Source organism: Miniopterus natalensis, chromosome 9 (genome assembly GCF_054644295.1).
Source record: "Miniopterus natalensis isolate mMinNat1 chromosome 9, mMinNat1.hap1, whole genome shotgun sequence".
Lineage (NCBI taxonomy): Eukaryota > Metazoa > Chordata > Mammalia > Chiroptera > Miniopteridae > Miniopterus > Miniopterus natalensis.
In genome coordinates, this window is record NC_142089.1 from 7,662,225 (window position 1) to 7,683,878 (window position 21,654).

General features: G+C 46.0%; 1 protein-coding gene across 1 annotated transcript in view; it reads right to left on the reverse strand.

The window, feature by feature from the left end:
- Nucleotides 1-21,654, reverse strand: part of CAMTA1 (calmodulin binding transcription activator 1) — a 689,419-nt gene that overhangs the window by 438,893 nt on the left and 228,872 nt on the right. Inside the window, exon 4 of the mRNA XM_087820144.1 lies at nucleotides 2,718-2,785. Coding sequence (XP_087676270.1) covers nucleotides 2,718-2,785 — 68 coding nt within the window. The remainder of the gene's footprint in view (nucleotides 1-2,717; nucleotides 2,786-21,654) is intronic.

The window sequence follows — 21,654 nt, forward strand, 5'->3', positions numbered from 1 at the left end:
ACCCTCACAGCATGCAAAACAAGGTCACAGATATTACATCGTTCAATCCTCATAATGGTCCAATGAGGACAGGGTCAACATCAGCTCCATTCCATATGTGAAGAAGAAAAGGTGGGGCTTTTAAAGGGACTAAAGTGGCCCTGGCTGGGTTAAGTGTCATCCCTGATACACCAAGGCTGTGGGTTCGATCCCCAGTCGAGCACATACAAGACTCAACCAGTGAGTGCAAATAAGTGGAACAACAAATCAATGTCTCTCTCTCTCTCTCTCTCTCTCTCTCTCTAAAAAATCAATAAAGAGGCTAAAGTGACTTCTTAATGACACAAAGCTGCTGAGTGACAGCCAGGGCTCAAACCCGGGTTTGTCAATATCTGACACCCACATTCCTTCTCATCTGCCATGTGTGCCCCTTGTGCCTCAGGATGGGAAGTCTCTTGGCTCTAACTATACTCCAAAAAGTCAACTGAGTCAGCATGACCATGAGTGACATTCACTTCTCAAATGGATCCCAAATTCCAAAGGCTGAAACACGAGGCAGAGTCCGCACCCCCACCCCCACCACCCTGAAATGTTCGACTGTTCTGTCATCAAATGGAGGCTACATCAGGGCTCATGTGTGCACATCTGAAATCAGCTGTCTGGCCTGGATGCTGTCCAGAGAGCTCACTCTCTGAAGCTCTTCCCTGCCACTTAGATTCAAGGAGGGTTTCGTTGAGGAGTGAAGGGTGCACAGGGGGGCTGGAGGCTGCTCGAGATGAGAGCTGCTCCTGGGAGTCAGGAAACGGTGCAGAGGCAGAAATCAGACAGATGTCCTCCTCCCCAAAGAAACTAGGACAGCAGTTCTCAAAGTGAGGTCCCAGGCAGGCTTGTTAGAAATGTCTAGTGCTCAGGCCCCAACCAAACCTACTGAATCAAACCCTGGGGTAGGGCCCAGCACGTGCATTTTAACAAGCTCTCCAGCTGATTCTGATGCCTGCTCAAGTTTGAGAATAACCGCCCTGGAAGAAAATGCCCCCAGAGGGGAAGAGAGATGAATGTGCCAAGCTCTGCACGGTTCAGGATACGGCTATGCTCATCAAAGAGTAACTGGTGTCGCTGTTCACTCCCCCCCCCCCCCCACACACACACACTCTAATAAGAAAGTCCTTCCCAGACCCATTATTATTGGGCTTGGCCAAGGGAACTGCTCTGGCCCATGGACATAGATGCCACATGCAGCAGGGGTTTTCAAGCATGGATTGCACGCAGCTTTTAGGCCTCTGCCATCCTCCAGCAGAACCGGACAGTGAGCAAAAGGACACGTCGAGCGCTCCTGAACACAACCCAAAGCCACAGCCAACCACCCACAGACCTGGGAGCGGGACATAAAATCTGTTGTTAAAAGTCACTACATTTGGAGGTTGCTTCTTACATAGCATTATCACAACAAAAGCTGACTGTGGCAGACCACTTGATTTTATAGCAAAGGAAACCATGGCCCCAGAAGACTTGAGGAGATGAGGACACCCTGCCATGGAATTCACGGAAAGCTACAAGACTCAGGGACTCAGAGCCAATATCTACCCCTCCTGGGAGATGCGAATCTCAGGAACTAATCTCTTTCCTCAATACCCCCTGACCTCCTCCATGGATATTGTTGCCCCCCATCTGAAGGATGCTACCCACTAAAAACCCAAGCCTAATGAAGTAATAGTTTAAAGTACCTTCTAGGATGAGTTGCCATTCTAGAGGACAAGACCCTCTTTCCTCCATGGCTCAGAAAAAATGAGCAGGTCAAGCTGATGGCCTCGGGGGCAGAGGACACACCCCACCCCTTCCCTAGTCCCAGGTAACAAACCCGGAAAATCTGGTGTTTCTGCTCAAAGTGAGACAGACTGAGCATGCTGCCTCTTAAATTCAACCCACAGCCCCGAGCTCCTATAAGCCCCACTCTCCACATGAATAAACACCTGGCCCCGTCACCGCTGATAGAAAAGTGATGGCGATTGGGAGAGAGGGGCCATGCATTCCTGAAGCTTGGAAACATAACATAACAAATATGAAAGCTGAGAGCTGGAGAGGAACAAAGAGGCTGCCTTTAAAATAAACCCTAATCCCAACATCACCACTCTTCTCAAAATAATACCACTTTCACAGGCACATCAGCTGCATCTTTTCCAGTTCCCTCTACTCCCAAGTGGCAAGAGAAGTTCAGTGTTTGTGGCCATTGGCAGGTTCAAGGACATTTACTGCACAATAAACTGCAAACTTGGCCACTGCTTCTGATTTGGGAGATCTTCTTACCACCACCAAGAATAGCTTGACTTTCAGTTTGTAAAAGGCACTGAGGTGGAGGTGGACAGTTTAGGTAGCTTCCCTTTTAAAAAGTAAGTTTCTAGACAACACTGGTGGCAGGCGGGCACGTTCCCAAAATAAACTCCCCGTGAGGTTCCTGCCCGCCAAGGCCTGCAGAGCACCCGGCAGGCCGAGGGACCAAGCGCCAGCCATCAGATTCAGAGTCCCCACCTGCATGCTGACAGCTGCACTGCTTTGAACTCACCACATTGCACTCACTGCCACGGTCCTGGGTCAATCAATGAGACCTCAGTGCCACGAGCGCTCAAGCACAACGTGGCATTTTCAACTGGCCCATGAACTGACTAGCCCCACCAGGTAATCAATGAAAATCAATCCATTTACTGTACATATTTGAAAAACCGCAAGATCTGGGACATTACCTTGTCTTAGGGGATGTGGTCAGCCATTCTTCGTGCTTCTCAAACGTTATTAAATAAGCGGCAATTTCCTGAAACAGAACAAAGAGATAACGACAATTAGCTCACGTTGGATCCTGAGAGGTGAGAAAGTCTTTGTTGTTTCCCGGCAGCTGTCTTCCTTTGCGAGGCTGGAACCCCATCTCTGCCAGGAAAACACTCAGCTTGGACTGCGTTTCTATTTTGATTTTTTTTTTTTAAGCCCTTTCCATTCAACCTGCCACACAATAGTAATCAAAGCACTGGGTTTCAAAAGGTGAGTTAGTGACAAGGACAAAGGTATTTCTCTATGGGCGGAAAACATTAGACACCACTTCAGATTCCAAATGTCATTAATTTGGAAAAGGGAAAAACACGTGCCCATAATAGGTCTCCACTCATGCAAGGTCATCACTGGAAAGTTCGGTCTGTCTTCTTTCGAAGCTGGACTGATCTTTCATCATTGTCACAAGAGATGTTGCATTCTCCTGGATTGATTCCCAACCCCCGGAGCCAAATCACACAGAGATTACAAAGAAATGGCAAAGCCATATTCCCGGGACAAAGAGAGAGAGAGAGAAAGAGAGGGAGAGAGAAAGTTAACCTTTCCCCACTACTGATAACTTAATCTATTAAGCTGAGCTCCAGAAAGAAGAGCCATGTCAGCAGAGTTTAAGGCAAAGATGGAGGAAATGTGGGCACCTGAAGGTAAATTAAATATTTATAAACACAACAACATCACTGCAGATAGAATTACTGATTTATTAATAATTTCCATAAAAAGCTAGTGGGTGACATCAACATAAGTCATTGCTCCAGCTCAGAGGCATGATACGGCCCATTACTCCCAGCTCCAGGCAGACCTGCTAGCGTGGAACTGGCAGGGACTGTAAGTTAAATTAAGGTTGCACCAGCGCGCATTTCCCTTGATCTTGGTGATGACATGACACGGAGCTGCTGTCCTTGACTATCAGAAAAATGTGGAGAACAGGCCCCGGTCTGAGCTTTCTCTGCAGCCAGGGGGTCTGGGGGGGGCTCCTTGGCATGGAGCAGCCCTCCACCCAGAGGCCCACAGCCTTCCTCTGCAGTTAGCCTCCGCTGGGCTTGGACACAAGGAAGCTGACACCTGTAACCTGAGACACTAACCTTGGCTTTGAAGAAAAAGAAGAGACTATCACCAAAACCAGGTAAGCAGAGCAGCTTAAAGTAGAACACAGCAGCCATGCCACACAGTGTGAAGGCCACAAGCCCCGGTGGAGATAAGAATCTCACAGAATCGTGGCAACCAGCCACGCCCATGAGTGACTGGTAATGTGGAATCCAAGCCTCCTCAGTGCAGACACAGAGCCTATGGCAAACATGACTTGTCTCCTCAAATGATTTCTACCACTGATTGCAGCTGAAGCTGATCAACCAGCACACTGCTCTCTCACGTCCCTGAGCCTTTTCATATTCTATTTCCTCTCCTTAGAAAACGCTTTCCCTCGGGTCCCACGAGAGAGACATGAGCTCCTGTGCTCGCCCTGCTCACTACTCATCATGGGCTGCCTATCCATCCTGTGTGCTCCCATGGCACCCAGCTCTGCCCTCCAGTGCGAAGGATTTATCACTGTGCATCCTGATTGCTTGTTTACTTGGATAGCAACCCCCCCTGGATCATGAGCTCCTTAAGGGCAAGGAATATGCCATCACTGATATATCCTCAGGACCTAACAGTGTTCTGATAAATGTCTGTTAGGCAGATGGATAGATGGACGGGTAAATGGATGGGAGGGATTGGGAAAGAACAGGCATTATAGAAATAAATGTAGATATATAAGTGTGTGTCTGTGGGCATGGGTTCTGAATGTGTTGTGTTTGTATACGTTTATTACTGAAGATTGTTGAAGCAAGAGCTTAAATGCACCAAAACGCAGCAGTTCCTGGATAAACCCGTGCAGTGACTTAGCTAACTTTGAGTCACTGCAGGAAGGTGACCTGCCATCACGGTGACAAGTATGTGCCCCAGAAGCAAACAAACCTGGCTTTGGCTGCTGGCTCTGCCACTTTTTAGCTGTCAGATCTTGAGCATATGACTTAACCTGTATAGGCCTGAGATAATACTACCACAAGGGGCAGTTATAAAGAGCACTGATTTTTAATACACTTAATACATATAGCAACACCCACCACCATAGCTACCTACCATTATTATCATTATAAGGTCTACATGGTGTGAGCCACCTATCCGGAGCCCCTTGATAAGGTAGCAGGTACTAAATGGTCCATCAGAAGTTGCCAGCACTGCTGGACTTACCTTCATCTATCCTCACCCTACACCCCCCCACACCCTGTGCCCACAATGAATGGCAACATTACAATGACTGTTCAGAGTTAGCTGGAGTCAACCCTTCCATTTACCTACTGGTGCCCATTTAGAGCAGATGGTGGCTAGAGGAAGTAGATAAACTGAGCCCTTATGAGCATCAGCCCACCTACCTGAATTTTAGGAGGCTTGGAATCTGGAGGAATGGTCTGTGCCAACTGGAACCCCTCAGATCCATGCCTTTGCCCAGGATCATACTGAGAGCTAAGTAACCCCCTCTCCCAGTAGGATGGGGACAGAGTGCGTCCCAGCCGCCTCTAGATTTATCACAGTGGTCCAACAACCGAGACACCCAAGTAAGACCTTCGTGAACATCCCTCAGCCAACTCTCACCCCAACCTGGCAGAATCCCCCAACTGCAACTGCCCTTCAAAGAGAAAAGCTTCTTGGACCACTTATTGCATTCAAGATTTACTCTCCAAATATTTTTTTTATATCTTTATTGATTTCAGAGAGAGGAAGGAAGAGGGAGAGAGAGAGAAACATCAATGATGAGAGAATCATTGATTGGCTGCCTCCTGCACGTCCCCAATTGGGGATCGAGGCAGCAGCCCGACATGTGCCCTGACCGGGAATCAAACCATGATCTCCTGGATCCTAGGCCGATGCTCAACCGCTGAGCCACGCCCGGCCAGGCTCCAAATATTTTTTGAGCACCTACTGTGTACTAGTCAGTGAACAAAACCACTATGAAGCCCACCCTAAAAGAGCTCACGGTCAAGAAGGGGAGAGACAAGTCATTGTAATAGTTCAAGGTAAGAGCTACAGCAGGGTCAACTGTCCGGGCAACTCTGTAGCCAGACCCAGCAGGTGATCACAGGTCTACTGAGCTATTGCACAAGCAAACAGAGGCCCTAGGAAGTCATGCTGATTTATGAACTACTTTTGAGCACTCCCTCCTCCTCCCCCAAGAAAACAGTGACACCTCCCACACAGAGCTCCCTTGGTGGACCACCCACCTCAATGAAGAGCAGCCTTTCTGAGCAAAGGAAACAAAATGCCTTGACCCAGGCCCCTACCCCTGTCCTGCTGAAGTTGGCTAGGCCCTGAAGCTGATCTCAACCACCAGGGAATGTCACCACGCTGCTATCTGGCTCCCAGCAGGGCTGGGCATGTCTGAGTCACCTGTCTATTCCCACATACATGTTTCTCAGTCTGCCCAGCCCATTTCCCTAATCCAGGTCTTGGTCCACCTCATCATCAGGTGGGCAGACCATGGGCTGGACCCTGCCTTCCCAAAGCTTAGGAACTGTTTGGGAAGATAGATATGCACATGCCAAAGAACCACACAGAATATTTAGATGCTAAATAGTGTGGAGCAAAGTAAAAACTATCAAAATTCAGAGTAAGACGAGTCCACTAGGCATGTTTCCGGCTGACTCAAGGGCCCCTGAGCCTCAGTGCATGCATGATTTTCCCACCTGTTGCCTCTCAAACTTAAGTCTGGCCCAGGAAATCCACAGAATGGTCAAACAGGAGGAGAGCGTGCCCCAGAGACATGGAAACAGGGACTCAAACAAAAATGTGTACATGAATGTTCATAGCAGCTCTCTTCACAACAGCCAAAATATGCAAGAGGCCCAAGTGTCCATCAGCAGATGGATGGATAAACAGAATATGGCGGAGTCATATAATAGAATATTATTCATCCATAAAAAGAAATGATCATATGTACATGCTACACGGATGACCCTTGAAAACATTATGCTGAGTGAAAGAGGCCAGACACAAAAGATCACATGTTGTGTGATTCCATTCCTATGAAATGTCCAGAATAGGTGAATCCATGGAGACAAAGGAGATGAGAGAAGAGACAGAGGGGTGGGGAGTGACTGCTGAGGGGGATGTGGTTTCCTTTGGGGGGATGAAATGCCTGGAACTAGATAGTGGTGAAGGTAACACAACGCTGTGAACATATTAAATGCCACTAGTGGCAAATTACACGTTATTTGTATTTCATCGCAATAAAAAAGAAGAAAATGTGGGCATCCCGCAAGGTGGGCTCCGGGATGGAGAGCACACCACCCGCCCTACCTGCAAAGGTGGGCCCTGGGCCTGCAGGCCTCATCTAGCTCCCCACTCCCTCAGTATCTCTCTCTCTCTGGATCCCAGATCCCGAATTGATGATGAGAAGAATGACTCGACTGTCAAGATGAAGGAATTCACTGCAGGCTCCAAAGCAAAGACTGTCCAGCTTGCAGATTTTAAATGGTTAGTTTGTCCTTTGGATGCTCAACTAGAAAAACTGCCGCCAAGCTCTGATGTCTGTGTATGGCAGGGGAACAAACTAGAGTCCTCGAGTCCGCCAGGCCCCTTTTATCTGCTTAGCACCAGGGAAGCAGATGGGCCCCTCCCCAAGGCACTGACAAGCCCCGGCACAAAGGGCAGAGAGGGCAGGACCCAGGGGCAGCACAGCCCTGCACTTGGCATCCATGCCTCATCACACGCTGCATCATCACGCATCCCAGCCATCCAAAGGCATGCCGATCGCTCACCAGGTAGGGCTGGGCTTGTCTGCCCCAGGCTGATGGGCGCTGTTGGAGGACTACAAAGCTCAGCTGGGGTGAGCAGCTGTGGGCAGGAGAGGCTCAGGGGTCACCCATGGAGGCTGCCCCAGGACCAGCAGGTGAAAATGCATCATTTTGCCCTTTCCCACCTTGGCCCCACGCACTGATTCTGGCCACATAAACTGCCTGGCCCTGTTTGTAGCCCATCTCCTCCAGGGAGTCTTCCCTGGTGTCTCACTCCACAGTGAACTCCAGCTTCTGGAACTTTATCCACAGTGGTGACACCACTCCTAGACTGCCAGCAAAATGCTTTGTGTTGCTAACGTTTATGGGCATGGTGGTTCTCCCTCCCTCAGTTTCCAGTGTCCAGGGAGGCTCTGAGTCTCAGTTCCTACATCACCTACAGGCCCACTCAGATCTCGTAAGTGGAGATGACAGTCGACAGATAAGGGTTGAATGAAAGAATACAACAGTCTCTTCTAAAGGCTGCAAACAGAGCCCATTTCTGAGGCAACTCTTGCTGCCCACTGGGGGGTCTTGGGATAAATGCAGTTGCCATTAAGGCTGGTGCTCTATGTGCGGAGGCTGTACAGAGGTGTCTGGCTGAGCGCTCCCAGTTCGGGAGGCAGCCCCTGGCAGGCCAGGAGCACCAGAGCAGCACTGTCCTGTAGATGCATAACTTGACACACAGGTGCCAACCACAGGAGTGATTTTAACATTGCTAGAAACTACTTTATAAAAAAAGGTAAAAAGCAGGAGAAATTAACATCCAGAATATATTTTATTTATTAACATATTTTCTATTTTAAACCAATGTATCCAAAATATGATTTCACTCATTAAAAAAGGAGTCATGAGCCATTTTGCACTACATTTTCAAACCCAGTGTGTACTTTCCAGGTATGACCCTGTCTCAGTTGGGAGCAGCCGTATTTCAAGTGCTCGGTAGGCACATTCGGCAACTGCGTGGGGCAGGGCAGCTCTAGACATCAATATCACAGGAACCTACAAAACAGACAAGCCTTCTGCAGTCAAGCCCTGTGTGCCCACAGGGCCCACGTGGAGCCCAGGTGTGAAGGCAGGCGCTGCACAGCACAGGCAGCCTGTGGAGCAGGGCTCGCTGTCCCACTGGTCCAAGTCACAGTGAGGAGCCGTGTCCTGCCCCTGGCAGGTGGGAGCCTGTGTATGTCTGGGAGAAGGTGTGGGCTTCTCAAAGGGACTGAGCTCCCCTCCATCTCTCAGCCCAAGCTTGCGATCATGTCCATTCCCTCTCCAGAAGTAGCCACCCACTGCAAACATCCCACAGAACTACCCAGCCCAGAGAAACTGGCTCCCCTCACCCCACAATTTCCCCTGAAGCAGCCCTCAGAAAAAGGACAGGAGTCCCTTTCCTTCAACTGTCTTCAATTGGCTCTCCTGGCCCAGTCCATTCTCCATCTATCTCCAAGACATGGGCCCACTGTCAGGGAGAGAAGGGTCAGTCTCCAGGGGCCTACAGTCCTTACTGGGACAAATTAAACAAAACAAACTGTATAGAGACATTTTTGTTTTTTATTCTCCTGAGTCCAAGTAATAAAAATATCTGTGGTCTATGTAATCTCAGATATTTTGTGTCCAAAACTGGATCTTTCAACCAAGGGATAATTTTGTAAAGTTTGTTTTTTATGAGAGCTCTGCCCAAGGGTTTTATCTGTAAGGGACCAAAGCTGAGAGGGGGGAAAAAGGCAGGACTCTCCTAGCAGCTGGCCTGGCATCTGCTGGAGCCACCAAATGCAATTATATTACTCCCAAACGAGAAGTAAAAATATCTTGTTTCCAATACTCTTAGTTTTAAGACTCATACTTAATGTCCTCTGGGTATTTCAAAGGTGCCAGAACCCTGGTTATGTACTTTGTTACGGATGTGTGAATGTCATATTAATGACTTCTAACCAACATGTTTACAGTGGAAGCAACTTTTCCCAGAACCCACTACTCACTGCACTTTACAAAAAATAATTAGCCTCTCCAGGGCACACCCCCATACACACCCTGCAGAAAGCTGGTGGGTCTTCTCCTCCGAGATAAACATTCCAGCCGGGCGTCTAATAGCGCTATGCCCCCTCTCTACACATCCTGTTCCCACCCACTGATGTGCTTCTCAGCGCCCAGCTGGCCAAGCCAACACCCTCTATAGGAGGTAGGGGGTCCCCACCCACAGGTCAAAACCAACACCCAAGTCATGCCTTCCAGATGACCAGCTGTTGTTCTAAACAACTAGCATTAAGATTTCAGTGAGCCGAGGGTGTCTGGAGGACTTCCTACAAAATAGTAAGTAGCAATTCAGGATAAACTCCTAACAGCCTGGGTTTGTGAAACAAAGCCTGGCCCAGTCGGCTGTGTTATTCAGACACGGTAAAGCATCCCCATGACCACCAAAGTGCCAATCAGAGCAGAAACAATGAGCCGCCATAAAAACATTCGGAGAAAGATTCAGGGAAGAAGCAATCCAGCCACAGTCTTTCATTCATTTCATTATCCACTCGCTGGTTCAATCACTCGATAAATTACTGAGCACCTACTATATGCCAGGTACCACACAAGGCCCTCATGACACAAAGATGGGTGAGTGATGGTCCTGGGAAATTTGGCTGGATACAGGGCTAGCATGTCAACTGCAAAACAGATGATAGGTGCGCAATCAGCAGCACGAGTAACATGCTCATGCTGAGAAGACAAGAGAAGGCTGGGCCAAGGAGCTGACATTTAACTGGGTCTTCAAGAGTGAGCAGCAGGTGGCCAGGCTGGCACGTGGTAGAGGCATTAGCGAGACAAGGCAGCGTCGCAGAAGCGGGGAGTGGGAAGAGCAGATGTGTTCGGGGAGCACTGAATTACGTGAAATAGCCACAGTCTGCCTGGCAAGGGGGATGACCCAACGCAAAGCTGGAGAGGACAGGGAGGCACCCAACTGTGCAGGAATTAAAAGGCCCAGATGCGACCAGGCATGGCTCAGAGGTTGAGTGTTGACCTAGGATCCAGGCGATCGGGGTTCAATTCCCAGTCAGGGCACATGCCCAGGTTGCAGGCTGCAGCCGATCAATGACTCTCTCATCATTGATGTTTCTCTCTCTCTCTCTCCCTCGCCTTTCCCCTCTCTGAAATCAATAAAGACATATTTTTTAAAATAAAAAAAAAAAAAAAAAAATGCCCGAGGAATGGAGTCTTAGCCACAAGAGCCAGGGGGGTCATGGAAAGCTCTAAAGCAGAGGGGAGACACGAAAAGGGCTGTGCTGTGGAAACATGCCCTTGACGGGGCCCTGGCAGAAGAGACTACTGATCAGACTATGATCACAGCCCAGGAAAGAGCTGATGAGACCTGAACTATGAAAATGGAAATGAAACGAGTGGAACAAAGTTGAATTTTTTCAAAAGTGAAACAAATGGAGCTTGCAGAACAATTGGCTGGAGAAACTGAGGGAGAACAAGGCAGTGAGGATACCTCCACAACAAAGGAAGCCGGGGACTGAATCTGCCCCAAGATGCGCTGGCTTGGTACACACAGCACTTACTCCCATTTGGTTTATTTGTCACTATTTAAAGACTGGGAGATGGAAATTCCCAGCTTCTCCTGAAAAATAAGGTCTGGCACCACTAGGCCCATGTCCCTGCAGAGTGTGCACTGGTTGGAGCTGAGGAGCAGCCGCCCCTTTGGGTGGGGGGCATGTGCCCTCAGGTGGGCACCTTCCCCTGCTGGCTGGCTTCACTCACAATACCTGCTTGGGCCTTGTAGGCACATGACTCAGGAGCTCCCACTCTGATGTTTCTGGATTGGAAACTGGGTGGATGGTAAAACCATAACTGATACCGGTTATCCAGAAATAAATACATTTAGAGCGACAGATTTTAGAAGAGAGCTATGTAACCGGAGCACTCACTATCCCTTAATAAAAATGACATTTGCTGATTAAGCTGTTCTCAAGGTTGCCCAACCTCTATTTCAGTATTGTGCCGGTTGTCAATTTATTATCTTTTCGCTCCAATCTCACCCTTCTTTGTCCTGCTTTGTAACATGGGAGCTGGGCCCTATAAGATGACAGCAGCAAGAAGGCCCCTCCCTTCTGATTCCCATCCTCTATCATTATCATTATCATCACTGCTCTTTAGAGCAGGTGACCAGTGGCCATGAAAATGAGCTCCAGCACCTTCAGGCTACACGTCCTCCCTCCAGTGGCAGGTGGTAACTCACCTGCCACCCTCCAGCAACAACGAGGCACTCCTGCAGAGCCACTGTGTGTCGTTCCCTGGGGCAGCCAGCACATCCCCGTGGTGGCCTGTGCTCTGAGGATGTCTGAATCCCAGCCTATGGGGAAAGAGGACTCTTCTAGCCCTTAATTTATTGGTTGTCTACTCTTCCTCAGCCTAGATAAGTAGCAACTCTCAGAATTTTCTCTCATTCCTAGTAGTAATCACCTTTTACTAGTTAACAATTCTTCATATTAAATTTTCTCTGTTCAAATGTCCAATATGATTTCTGTGACCTGACTGGACCCTGAGGATACTCACAACCGCACTGCTGGGTCATCCCAGAGCACATACTAAAACGTACAGGGGGGATGAAAAGATGTCAGAAGGGGAAGAACGGGTATCGAGGGAAATATGCAGACTCCCCAGCACGTCCCCTGGATGGCAGCCACACAGTAGTCTGAAAGACATTGGAACAATGTGTGTCCTACACTTTCATTTGTAAGAAGAAATAACCTGCCTCTTTGGGAAGATAAAAGGCATTTCTTGTAGAGTAGAAAAAAGTTATTCCATCTCCCTTTGGCTGCATCATATGGGGTATGTCACTGACCTCTCCTCCCCTGAAATATGGGGCAACACACATACCACATGAGGTGATGTGTGTAGGTTCTTGGCACACTGGGGGCGGGGATCACTGGGTTACAACTTTTTTTAATCAGTTCCACTACGGTATAGTTTACATATAGTAAAATGCAACTCATCTTAAATGTACAGTTCAATGACTGTGAACAAACAAGTCCACTGTGTATCTATCACCACATTCAAGATAGAAGACCTTCCTGGCACCATGAAAAGTTCCTTCATACCCCTCTTCAGTCAGTCAGCAGTGAGCAACCACTGATCTGCTTTCTGTCACTGTAGATTAGTTTTGCCTGTTCTAGAATTTCATATAAATGAAATTACACAGTATGTACACCTTTTGGGTCTGGCTTCTTTCACTCAAAATGACGTTTCTGAGACGGATCCATGTTGTCACGTGTACCAGTAGTATCCCATTCCTTCTCACTGCAGAGAATACTTCCATTGGATGGACATGTCATAATCTGTTTATCCATTCCAATGCTGAGGAACATTTATGTTGTTTCCAGTTTGGGGCCGTCACGAATAAACTAACATTCATTTACAAGTCTTTGCATGGACAAACATTTTCATTTTTCTTCGGTGAAAACCTAGGCATGAAACTTCTTGGTCACATGGTAAGCATATGTTTAACTTTATATGAAATTGCCAATCTGTTTTCCAAAGTGGTTGCACTGTTTTATAGTCCCATCCCAAATGTATATGAATTAAAGTTGCTCCACATTTTTGCCAACACTTGGCACTGTTGGTCTTTTCAAGTTTAGCCATTTTAGTGGGTGTGTAGTTATCTCATTGAAGTTTCAATTTGCTTTTCCCTAATGACTAGTGATGTTTAACATTTTTTTCATATGTTTACTGACCATTATGTATCTTCTTTTGTGAAGTCTGTTTAATTAGGCTGTTTGTACTGTTATTGAATTACAATAGTTCTTTTTGTATTTTGGATAGGAGTCCTTCATGAATATTTTCTTCCAGTCTGGCTTACTGTTTCACCTTCCTCGAGTCATATTTCAAAGAGCAGAAGTTTTTAAATTTAAGTCCAATTTACCATTTTCTCTTTTCCTGCCCAATTTAAGAAATCTTTGTCCACTCCAAGTTTCTTTGCTTTTTATTTGGGATGTTTAGACTGTTTATATTTAGTGTAATTATTGATGGTCAAGTTTAAATTTACCATCATACTATTTGTTTTCTATTTGTTCCATTTGTTCTTTGTTCCTTTTTCCTCTTTTTCTTGCCTTCTATTGGATTAACTGATTTTTTTTTAAGTATTCCATTTTTACTCCACTATTGGCTTATTATGTTTGCCTCTGTTTTACTTGTGATTGCTCTAGGATTTGCATTGTGCTTCTTTAATCTAACAGAATATTCCTTCAAATAACATTAAATCGTTTTATGTATATTGTTAGGACTTAAAAAGCGTAGTTCCACTTTGCCCTTTCCGCCATTCCTGGTATTGTTTGTTGTCATGTATTTTACTTCTAGATATGTTACAGACTCCAATGCAGTGATTTAAGCACCTAATAATTACCTTTTAAACAAATTAAAAATTAAGAATATATTTACCTACATATTTACCATTTTCAGCGCTCCTCATTGTTTTGGTGTCATTCTTCTTTACATGAAACCTCCTTTAACATTTCTTGTAGTGCAGGTAGGTCTCCAAGCAATAAATTATCTGATGTGTGTGCATGTGTTGGTTTGCATGTCTCTCTGGTTACTGGAAAACATCCTTACTGCACTTTAATTTTTTAAGGTGATTATATTGCATATAGAATTCTAGGCTGACAGGTTTTCCCTCTCTTGACACTTAAGAGATTTCATTCCATTCTCTCTTGGCTTGCGTGGTTTCAATGAGAAATCTGCAAAAGTTCTTATCTTTGTCACCTGCAACGCATTCCTTCTCTCCCGCACACACACACCTCTGGTTGATTTTAAGACTTATTCTTATTGCTGATTTGAAGCAATTTGAATATGGTTTTCTTGCTGTGGTTTTCTTTGTATTATCTTGCTTGGGGTGTGTTGAACTTTTTTTTTTTTTTTTTAAATATATCTTTATTGATTTCAGAGAGAGGAAGGGAGAGGGAGAGGGAGAGAGAGAGACAGAAACACCAATGATGAGAGAGTCACTGATTGGCTGCAGCCCGCAACCCGGGCATGTGCCCTGACCGGGAATCGAACCCCGATCGCCTGGGATCCTAGGTTGACGCTCAACCGCTGAGCCACACCCGGCTGGGCTGAACTTCTTGAATCATTGGGTTTATAGTTTTCACCAAATATGGAACACTGGCAGCCATAATATCTTTAAATAAAGCGTGTTAGGCGTGTTCTGGCAGGCATTTATTTGTGGATCAACCTGATCCACTCAAGACTTAGTTCTTATCTTCATAAAAGTGGGTCTACAGCACCTCTTACTCTAGAAATGTTTTAGCCCTACTGCTATTCTTTTTCTTTCTGTACTAAATGTACCATTTATTTGAGGAGGACTCTCCAATCTGGCTGGTCAGAGTTTGAACACCCCCCAGTCCTATGTGAACTTGGGGAATTTTTCACCTTACAGCCCTTAGATGTTTTTAGCCCAACTGGTGGAGTGTCACCTTACACTTCAACAGCTTAGCATCCAGCTGAACTTCCCAGGGGGCTCAGGCAGATTTCTGGAGCACTATCTCTGCAAGACTCTGTCCTCTCTGATATACAGCCTTCTAAATTCTGGCCTCCTCACCCTCCCCAACTCTGATATCTGCAATTGTCTCCCCAATTCTGCAAGTTGACTGTACTCTGTATGGGAACCCACCCCTGAAACCATAGTTTTGAAATGCCCTCAAGCAGAAAAATACAGTGATTGCAGGACCCACAATCTCCTCTTGGGAACTATAGTTCTACCTTGACTATTGTGTAACATGAAAATATTTATTTCCCATATTTTGTCCAGTTTTATCATTGTTGATGGCAAGAGGACAAATCTGGTTCCAGTTACTCCATCATGAACAGCAGCAAAAGTCTTGCCATGAATTTTTAGATTTCCATTTTATTCTTTGAGAGGTCATCAATCTTTAAAAAGGACATAGCTAGCCAGAGGCAATAGGGTTACAACTTTGCAGGTGCCACTGCTGCCACTAAGAGAGGATACCATAAAGCCCATGAGGATCCAGGCTTTCTCAAAGAAGACTGGAGGGAGAGATAGTATCCAGGGACAACTGAACACTGGTTCTGCTTTAACACCACCTGCCCTTCACCTCTATCCCAGCTGGATAAAGATGTAGACTTGCTGATCTGAAGCATTCAGCTCAAGAGTCAGACGAGCCTAAACAAGCATAGATTGTTGTTATAAGTCCTTCCAGAATAGTGATATAAACCTGAATATAAAACAAAAGTAGTGTTGCAGGGATTTGGCTTCTTTTTCAACCTTGGTAGGATTTTATCTGCACAGAAAGTGTCAAACTGCTAACTCCCATTAAGAGCTAGTAACAAGGGACAAGCTATGTAAAAATAACCTGCCTCCACTTGGCCTTTGTGGTAGCCACCTCCCTCTGAGATAAATTCTGAATTCCTGGTTAAATAAATCAGAAATTTATATCAGGGTGTGTGTGTGAGTGTGTATGTATATGTTCTCTTCCCGCCAATAAATAACCCCACCCACAATGCTAAAAATCTCCACCTCTGCTCTAACGTATTAACCAGTAGAGTGCTTTGGAAGTGGTTCGTCATCATTCAAATAGGTCAGAAAAGGCTTTGAAAGGAGCAGACATGGCCCTGGGGCCTCAGAGACAGCGCTGAGGTGAGCGTTTTTGCCCTGCTCCAGGTCCTTCCTGCCTCTAAGCAAAGCAGAGCCACCTAGCCCTGAACTGAAGTTCCTTGCAGAATAAACCCCAATACTCATCCTAACCCCTCCCCTAACCTAAATCCAATAAGACTAATGAAAACAGAAGCAAGCATTCTTAAAATTAACACGTTGGAGATATAAGCAGAAGCCACTGATCAAAACCTACTATGTTCCCTCACAGCCGACAGTTCGAGAACAGCCCTAACACCCCATAATGGAATCCCATTATCTACAAAAGAAACTCGTTCCTGAGGACAGCCACAAACAGAGAGTCCCAGGAGGCTGGCAAAGGGGAGACTCCTCTGCTCCCACAGAAAGGGTTCAGCACTCCAGCGGAGAGAGCTATTAGAGCTTCAGCAAGGGGGAGGTGCCTCCCACACGTTACAAAACTGAGAATGGAATTGAGGATGCGGTGGGGAGGGGAGGGGAGGCTCGAGAGCCACTTTGTTCCATCTGTGCAAAAGCAGAACAGAAGCCGATTTCATGTGGGAAGAAAATAGAGTCAACAGATATCCTTCCTTAAATTTCAGAACTGCCTGAATTTGGAAAACACAGGGATTTCAGCTAAAGGAGGGAGCAAGTAAGATTAATTAGCAAATGCCTCAAATCCTTAATTCACACTTCAAACAAACAAGTTAATTGTGTAGCTAACAGAGTGTGACTTGATTACAGGCCACTGGTGGCCGTTAATAGATGAAAGGTGTTTGGATTTCATAACCCGCCTTCATGAGAGACATTCAGTTTAGTCACCGCCTTCATTTGCTAACACCTGTGATCATGAATCCCACAGGGCAAGCAAGCACCCCAGCTCTGAGCTTTTGCAATTGAAGAGTAAACAGGGGAAGAATTCATGAATTTTCTAGAGGTAATTGTTCCACCCTGCTTTGAAGAGCAGTTGAGTTTGCTCTCAGAAGACCTTAACATATGCATGAGCACAGCCTTCTGAGCTGACACACAACTCAAAGGGCCCACTGCTATGCTGCTTCAGCAGAATCCCTCTGGGAAGGCAGAACAGGACCAGGCTCCAACCATAGACACTGCCAATCAACCATGCAGATGCCCTATTCCCAAAGACACAAGCCTATGTCCACTGAAGGCCTTAATTAAAATACAAACAGGAGATGCTTCAAAAAACTGACTACTGATAAGTCTATGTCAGTCTTCCCTTTGACCACATGAGCCCTGTCCTCAGAATCTCAGATTGCTTTAAAAGCAAAAGAGAGATCTTCCTCTCCTCTTACTTCTTGGTAACATCAAGCAGTAAGATCAAACATAAGGAGCCCACAAACATCATATCGTGTCACCTGAAGAGCAGCATGGGCCATGGGGTAACAAGCACAATTAATATATCTTCCTGAGAACCTTGTGATGTGATGATGCACATAATGTCAGATTATGAAAAGAACGCTTGCTTTTCAAAGCATCCTCATAGGGCAACATCAATAGGACAAGGACTGAATTGGTCTTTTTTTCTGGTAATGCAAAAAAGAGATTCCAATAAAGGGGGGCCCCTATCCAATGTGAGGGTAGCCTACAAAGTCAGTCCCGGTGGATCTGCAGCCAGCCGCACCCTAAAGGAGCAGCCTCAGAGCAATGTTCCTACCCTCACCTCTTGAGCTCCATTAGTTCCTGGGGGATGAGTCAAGCATTATGGAAGACATAGGCCAGAAGAAGACCTAGGCTTTCCTTTCAGGAAGACTAGGCACTTAAATTACAAAGTGGCATGAGACTCTAAGACCACTAAGATCCAACAACAGGCTGCAGGAGTCAGAAGAAGGAACCAAAATGTGGCAGCAGGAATGTAAGTGGCAGCTGTCCTTGGTCCTGAACCAACTTTGCATTCCAGGGTGGCAATTTCTTACTGCATGCCACATCCACTGGCCCATCAGTGAGTCCTGAAATCAATCTAGGGTGGATATGGGTATTTTTTTAATGAAATGGAGTGGAGTGAAACTTTTGTTCAGATATTCTGTCACAAGTATGTGCATCATATATACATATGTGGGTTCCCTCATCCCTTGGGCCTCACATTCAGCGAAGGGCTCTAACCAGTGCTAAAGGGGTTAACTGTAGACTGGGGACAATGATTGTATAACAAACAGTATACAATCTCAAATATGTTATTAAAGAGTTCCTAAAATACTGGAAGAAAGTTTACTAAAATGTTAACAGTAGGGTGTGGAGGCCTCAGATAAATTTCTGCTTTGTACATTTTCTTCAACTTTCCCATTTTTTCTATAATTAGTGTGTTTTTATAATCAGAAAAGAAAAACCTATACTTCAAAGACTCTACACCTCAAAGTCAAAGGGCCTTTCATCTTGAGATGTGCCATTTTGCAAGGCAGGCAATAAAGCTGAATATAGGAACTGGGAGAGCAACACGTATCATTTGCACAATCACATCGATAAGCCAACCACTTCACTGGAATACGGTGCTTCTGAATTTCTGATCTTTCTATGACACTTCATAATAGCTGAAAATGGGGAATTTACCAAAACTTTTTATTTACTTCTAACCTTAGGAGGGGAGAGTAGCAGATATGACCTTAACCCAGAATCCGGACTCATCAGCTCAGGTCCTCCTGCTCACACCTCGATCACAAAAAATCAATAACAGCCCTGGCAAATGTGCCAAGTATTGAGTTTACAAGATCTCATTTAACCTTATCAATAACTCTATGATATAGGTATACTCATTGTCTTAATTTATAAGGTCAGAAAACTGAAAACTTTTTAATTAATTAACTTTATCATTCCATGTTTAGGCTCCCCTTCAGAGTAAACTTCCTTTAAAGAGTGTCTATACTTGCTGCCTCCAATTTCTCTTCTCTAGCCCTTTATTAAATGCATTTCTCCATCAAGGCAGCTCTTGTCACAGTCACCAATGGTTTCTACATTGTCAAAGCCAATAGTAAAGCCCCAGTCTTGATTTCACTCTCGCTATTAGCATCTTTTAATAGCACTCTCTTCTTGCTAAAACACAATCTTCACTCAGGCAGTAAGACTCTTCTGCTTCTCTGGCTGTCATTCTTTGGGTCATCTGCTCATCCCCCTCGCCCTCCTCATCCTGCCCTCTCAACAACGGTTTGCCCAAATCTCGGCCCCTGGACCTCTTCCCTATCTCCACTCACTCCGAATATCTTGAGACTCACATCTCTCAATACCATCTCTACACTGACTTCTCCAAAATTGATATTTTCAAGCTGACATCTCCCCTGAATTCCAGGCTCACATATCCAACTGTACACCAAATAACTCACCTGAATACCTGCTGGGCATCCTAAAACTGACATCTCACACATGAACTTAACTAACCTTCTCTCTCCCTCTCTCTGGGCATCTTACACTGCTCGTCTCACATGTGAACTAACTCTGTCTCTGTCTCTCTCTCTGTCTCTCTGTCTCTGTCTCTCCCTCTCTCTCTCTCTCTCTCTCTCTGGGCATCTTAAACTGCTCGTCTCACACGTGAACTCTGTCTCTCTCTATTTCTCTGTCTCTGTCTCTGTCTCTCTCTCTCTCTCTCTCACACACACACACACACACACACCCATCCCCATCCCAGATGATAGCCCTTGCTTCCAGTGGCTCAGACACAACATCTGAGAGTATTCTCTCCTCTACTTCTCATACATCTCATATTCCATTTGTGAGCAAATCCTATCATTCTACTTTTAAAATATGTCCAAAATCCAACACTTCACCCACCTTCCTTGCTGTCCCCTTGGCTCAAGCCACCAGCACCTCTCACCTGGAAGTCTGCATGGCCTCCTATCTGGTCTCCCTGTTCACACTCTTACTCCCTGCACACCATTTAGGCCAAGCCTTTCAGAAGGCTCCCACCTCACTCAAAACCAAAGCCACAGCCAACCAGCCCTGCACGTTCGGGCCCCACCACCTCTCTGATCATTTCCCTTTACTCTACTCCAGACACACTGCTCCTTTGCTACTCCCCAAACAGTCCAGCATGCCACTGTCCAGGGCCTTTGCATTTGCAGCTCACTGTGCCTAGAAGAGACTCCATTGAGCTCACGTTCTCACTTCCTTTGGGTCTCAGCCCAAATGTCCCCTTACCAGTAAGGCCTTCCCCAATCACAGTACAAAGCAGCAATATCCCCTTCTATACACCCTGCCCCCCTCACCCATGTTAATTTTTCCATATATATATTCCCATCTGACATTCAACAATATACTATTCATATTGCTGCACTATTTTTTAAAAATATGTCTTTATTGATCTCAGAGACAGGAAATGAGAGATAGAAACATTAATGATGAGAGTCATTGATCGGCTGCCTCCTGCACGCCCCCTACTGGGGATCGAGCTCAAAACCCAGGCATGTGCCCTGACCAGGAATGGAACCAGGATCTCCTGGATCATAGATCAATGCCCAACCGTTGAGCCATGCCAGCTGGGCTGCTGCACTATTTTTGATGGTTCCTTTGTGTTCCTTGCCACCTCCCCACAAACACTGGAACACAGAGATTTTCTCCGTCTTGATCAGTGCTGTATCTCCAGCCCTAGAACAGTGCTTTACCCAGACTCAATAAATATTTATTGAATGAACAAAAATAGAAACAAAAATGCCTGCTCAAGGCCATCTGGCAAATAAATCCTGGTGGCAGGTTTCACACATTCTCCTGCATCTGGTCTCAAGACATGTTGCCCAACAACCTTGCAAAGTCAGTATGTCCAACCAGCATGCAGTGGGAGTGAACCCCCACGTAGTTGATGGGACCAAATATTTGAAACAAGAGGTTTGTACTGGGAAATTTGGGGCATGTGACCAGAACACTAGTACCATGTAACATTTAGCACAGCTTGGATGAGTTCAGTGTGGAGAGAGTGGCCAGGGAGCTGATCTCCATTTGAAAAGATTGTACTCAAAGCCCCAACACACACGTAACAAGGATTTGCCCTTGATCTCAAGAAGGTTCAGAAGATACAAAGCAGAGAGGTCAGCAGAGATCTGTCTTTACCACTGGAGAGACAGCCCCAAACCCTGATTCTACTGACAGAACTCCTGACCTCTGCCTTCTCCCTCAAGGACAGCCTGGCCAGTGACCTCTGTCCTCTCTGCTCATTTCAGTAGTGATGCCGCAGGCAGGATGGCATGGTCATCCTCACCATATTGGGACCCAAATCCTTTGTTTTAAATGGTCCTGGGCATTTTCACTGTTAGAGCTTCCTTCGCTTATTTGGTTTAAAAAGTCAATCTCCACATGATCCAATAGGAGCCCAGAGAATAGATAAGACAGTGAGACTAATCTACAGCATTTGTGTTTAATGGTTAGATATTAATTGGCTTTTTAAGTGTGTAAATCGGTTCATTTTCAGTCTTTGTAATCTGTTCACTCTCATTAATGAAGGAG